The sequence below is a fragment of the Branchiostoma floridae genome, chromosome 19 (genome assembly GCF_000003815.2).
Source record: "Branchiostoma floridae strain S238N-H82 chromosome 19, Bfl_VNyyK, whole genome shotgun sequence".
NCBI classification, from domain to species: domain Eukaryota; kingdom Metazoa; phylum Chordata; class Leptocardii; order Amphioxiformes; family Branchiostomatidae; genus Branchiostoma; species Branchiostoma floridae.
The window spans coordinates 33,606-37,139 of record NC_049997.1 but is presented as its reverse complement, the minus strand read 5'-3'; the positions used below and the strand labels follow the sequence as shown (position 1 = coordinate 37,139).

The window sequence follows — 3,534 nt, the reverse complement described above, 5'->3', positions numbered from 1 at the left end:
TCACCTGAAAAAAAAAGAGGCAAAATCTTTGTGACATTTCTATTTTATCAATTACTGTGAGCAGGTGGACATCGAACTCCAAGGGTTTCTGGAGAAATAGCAGAAATTGGCCGCATTGGCATAAAAATGTAACAGAGAAGTTATCTGGCTAGTTCATTAACACTCAAAACTCTTCAGCTATTCGTATTACTTGTTACTCGGGTTAATCCATTTTTATCCACTTCTTCGCTTGTACGTAACGTACGCTAGGTGCGGTTGTAGAAGGCCTTACAAAAGTCGAAAACTTTGGTTGTGTCAATAAAGATCTGCTAGTCAACGTGGGTTACAAAAGGGAACTCTTGAATTCGATTAAATCCTCTGGATATCAATCAATCAAATATTAATGTATTTGGTCAATATCTACTATTCATTTTTATATGAGCATTAGAGTCTGATAGAGACCAAATTGAAACAACCAAGTAGCAACTAACCAATCAAACACCAGCTTGTGAGTCCGGCTTATCGTCTATCGGAAATGTAACTTTATATCTAGTCATGTAACATCTTATCATAGATCCCAGCTTTCAGACATACCGTCAATGCAATGATACTCGTTATTAAATGATTTATGATCACAGAATACATCTATGGATAACAAAACATTACTTGATAGTACCATACCGTTAGGTGTTTTCCGGGAGCTTAACAAAAAATCATGTACATCGAATGTTTGACAAATCATAATTACAAAGGAAACAGAAAAGTGAAGGTAATTCTAATCGTTTGAAAAGAAAAAAGAAACGGAATTAATGGATCATTATCTGGCCATGCTGCTGTTATAATTTCTGTACGATATTCAGTTAGTCGTTTATGGAGCCGACCCTATAATGGTTCGGAGTAGAGTCCATTCCAAGTCATCGCGATATGGTTTTTGTATAATATGTTTAATAAGTTTGAATCATTTTAAATTAACGAATATCAAGTCAAAATAGTTCTGATTGTAAAAAAAAATGAAAATGAAACTTCATTATGAATTGAATGTATAAAAAAATCTCTTTATTTTGATATATTTTCAATATCTTTGTGTGTCTTTCTCTGAAAAGAAATAAGTATCTGAAAATAATTGGTACATTTCCAAAATGGTACATTTGGTTTTATTGTGCCATAAAAGTATGTGATAAACCAGCACTATTTTCTGCTTGAGTATGTTTTTTTTGCTTAAAATAGCGTTAAAATTGCCCAAAATATGAAATCTCTTAGACAAATATTTTCAACAAATCAAAGCATTTGTGGCAATCACAACCGTAATGGTGACTTGGAATGGGCTCTAACTGTGTTTGGGTGTTATTTTTATATGTGTGAAGAGCAGCACAACTTGACTGGGAACGTAGGGCAAGCAGTACGTCTTACCGTAGTCAGCGGGCCCGGCGAACCCCGGTCCGCGCCCACCGTAGTCAGCGGGCCCGTCGAACCCCGGTCCGCACCCACCGTAGTCAGCGGGCCCGTCGAACCCCGGTCCGCGCCCACCGTAGTCAGCGGGCCCGTCGAACCCCGGTCCGCGCCCACCGTAGTCAGCGCGCCCGTCGAACCCCGGTCCGCGCCCACGACCCTGGCAGTCGTCGGGAGGTTTGACCTGAGGGTGGCCAACTGGCTGGGCGTCGCCCCGCTGAAAGACGAATGATATATCAATTAGCTCTTACAATTATCTGTCATGCAAGAAATTTAAATCGGCGTCGGGCACGGCGTAAGTGGTAGAGCGTTCGGCTCGGAACCTAGAGGTTCTGAGTTCGATCCCCACCATGCCCCGCCCTAACGTTGTGCCCTTGGGAAAGGCACTTTACACGACCTACCTCACTTCACCCAGGTGTAAAAATGGGTACCTTCTGTCTGTACCGTGTATGTGGCACTGTTAATATAAGTTACAAAAAAAACTTGAGTGCAGTGCCACATTAATCAAAATATTGTCCTCGTCTGTCCAAAAGCAAAATAGAAAAAAAAAATTTAAATCATATTGTTTTAATTACGAAAATGGCAAAGATCATTATTATTCGGTTTGTAAGGTTTGAAAACAAAATTTCGTAAAATTTTTAAAGCTACAAGGCTACACACAAGACTTGACTGTTCAACTGCTAATCGTTCAAACGCACATTTAGCGCAGAATTAGACGGTTTCCCGATATCTTACTGTTACAATTATCTGTTTAATATCTAACACTTTCGAAAAGAAGAACAATTCTACTGCAGCAATAATTGCCACTACATTTCTATTTCACAAAGAGCTGCAACAAGTAATACGTCAACTAACGACGCGTTCACATTAGTCGTCGGCCGTGGTACGATTTTGATGTCGTAGAATTTTAAAATTGCTGTGACAGAAAAAAACAGAGACAAGGATATCAATCTAAGACAGTCGCACAATTAAGACATTTAAATTTTGCAAGGCATAAGCACGACTATTCCAAGAATGCCTTCAGATTGCGACCGCACGACGATTGTAACCCGGCAGTAACCCGAAAAGTAAGAAAGTAAGGACGTGTACGGAGTGAGAAAGGTAGTTACCGGCGGAGGGGCCCGCTCGTCCCGTCCGGCCTTTCCCGGTGCGGCAGGGCGGCTGCAGCCCGGCAGGAACAGTCCGGAAAATGACCGGCAGTCGCTGAAAGTGATGTCGGAACAAAGATTAGTTCACTCCATCGGACCGAGCTCAATCTATCCATGTCAAAAAGGAGATTAAGATGCGACTCAGGTCCAGCCAGCATGGACCTACTAGGCTAGGGTCCTGAGCAAAATCACGATTCTTCTATTCGTAGGGAAAGTTAAATCGTAGAGCCTTGTTGGCGGTCGGTTCTTTCGGAGCCAAGCTGAAAATCCCAGCACTGGCAGCAGTTCCAGAGGTGTCACAAGAGAAACTTACCGGTGGATCAGGCGGCGGCGGCTGTTTGTTCTCATGACTGCATCTTTACGTTCTTTGGATCGTAAAGATGGAAGTTGTCGTCTCTGCACTTTCTTGTTACAGGTCTGTTCTTCATAACATAAAGAACTCCAAACCTCACGGTCCGTAGCCATGGCAACGCTACAGACGTCAGTCCTACTAAGGAGGTCGTATTCCCCTGGTCCTACGGTGTGCTATTTCACAAATGTGGTTGCGGAAAGTTGAAACATTCAAGTGAAATTCTTTGTTGCCTTGATCAGCGGTTAGATGACTGTATCCACTTTTCTGTGGAAATTTATAACGGATGGAAAGAAAATACAGACACAGTCCAAAACAAACAGCATTTTCGTTCTCATAACTACGCTACAAAGGTAAAGGGAAAAGGCTAATGTTTTCCGACTGCTTTGATGGAAGTCTATCATTTCTGATAGAAAGGGAGAAAAGTTTAGAATATTTGTGTATCGTATCTGCTTTGAGACTGACTGATAGAGGGACAGCGAGAGAGAGAAAGAGACTGTGTGTGTGTGTGTATGTGTGTGTGTGTATGAGTGTGTGTGTGTATGTGTGTGTATGTGTGTGTGTGTGTGTGTGTGTGCTTGTGTATGTATGTGTGTGTTTGTGTGTGTG

The 3,534-nt window shown here is 41.8% G+C and overlaps 1 protein-coding gene across 1 annotated transcript in view; it reads right to left on the bottom strand.

Moving 5' to 3' along the window:
- Window positions 1-1,306: 1,306 nt before the first annotated feature.
- LOC118406624 (spidroin-2-like) overlaps window positions 1,307-3,534 on the bottom strand; it is a gene marked incomplete at its 5' end in the record, with an annotated part of 32,203 nt that continues 29,975 nt past the window's right edge. The window contains 2 exons of the mRNA XM_035806794.1: window positions 1,307-1,645; window positions 2,538-2,631. Of these exons, the coding sequence (XP_035662687.1) occupies window positions 1,307-1,645; window positions 2,538-2,631 (433 nt within the window). The remainder of the gene's footprint in view (window positions 1,646-2,537; window positions 2,632-3,534) is intronic.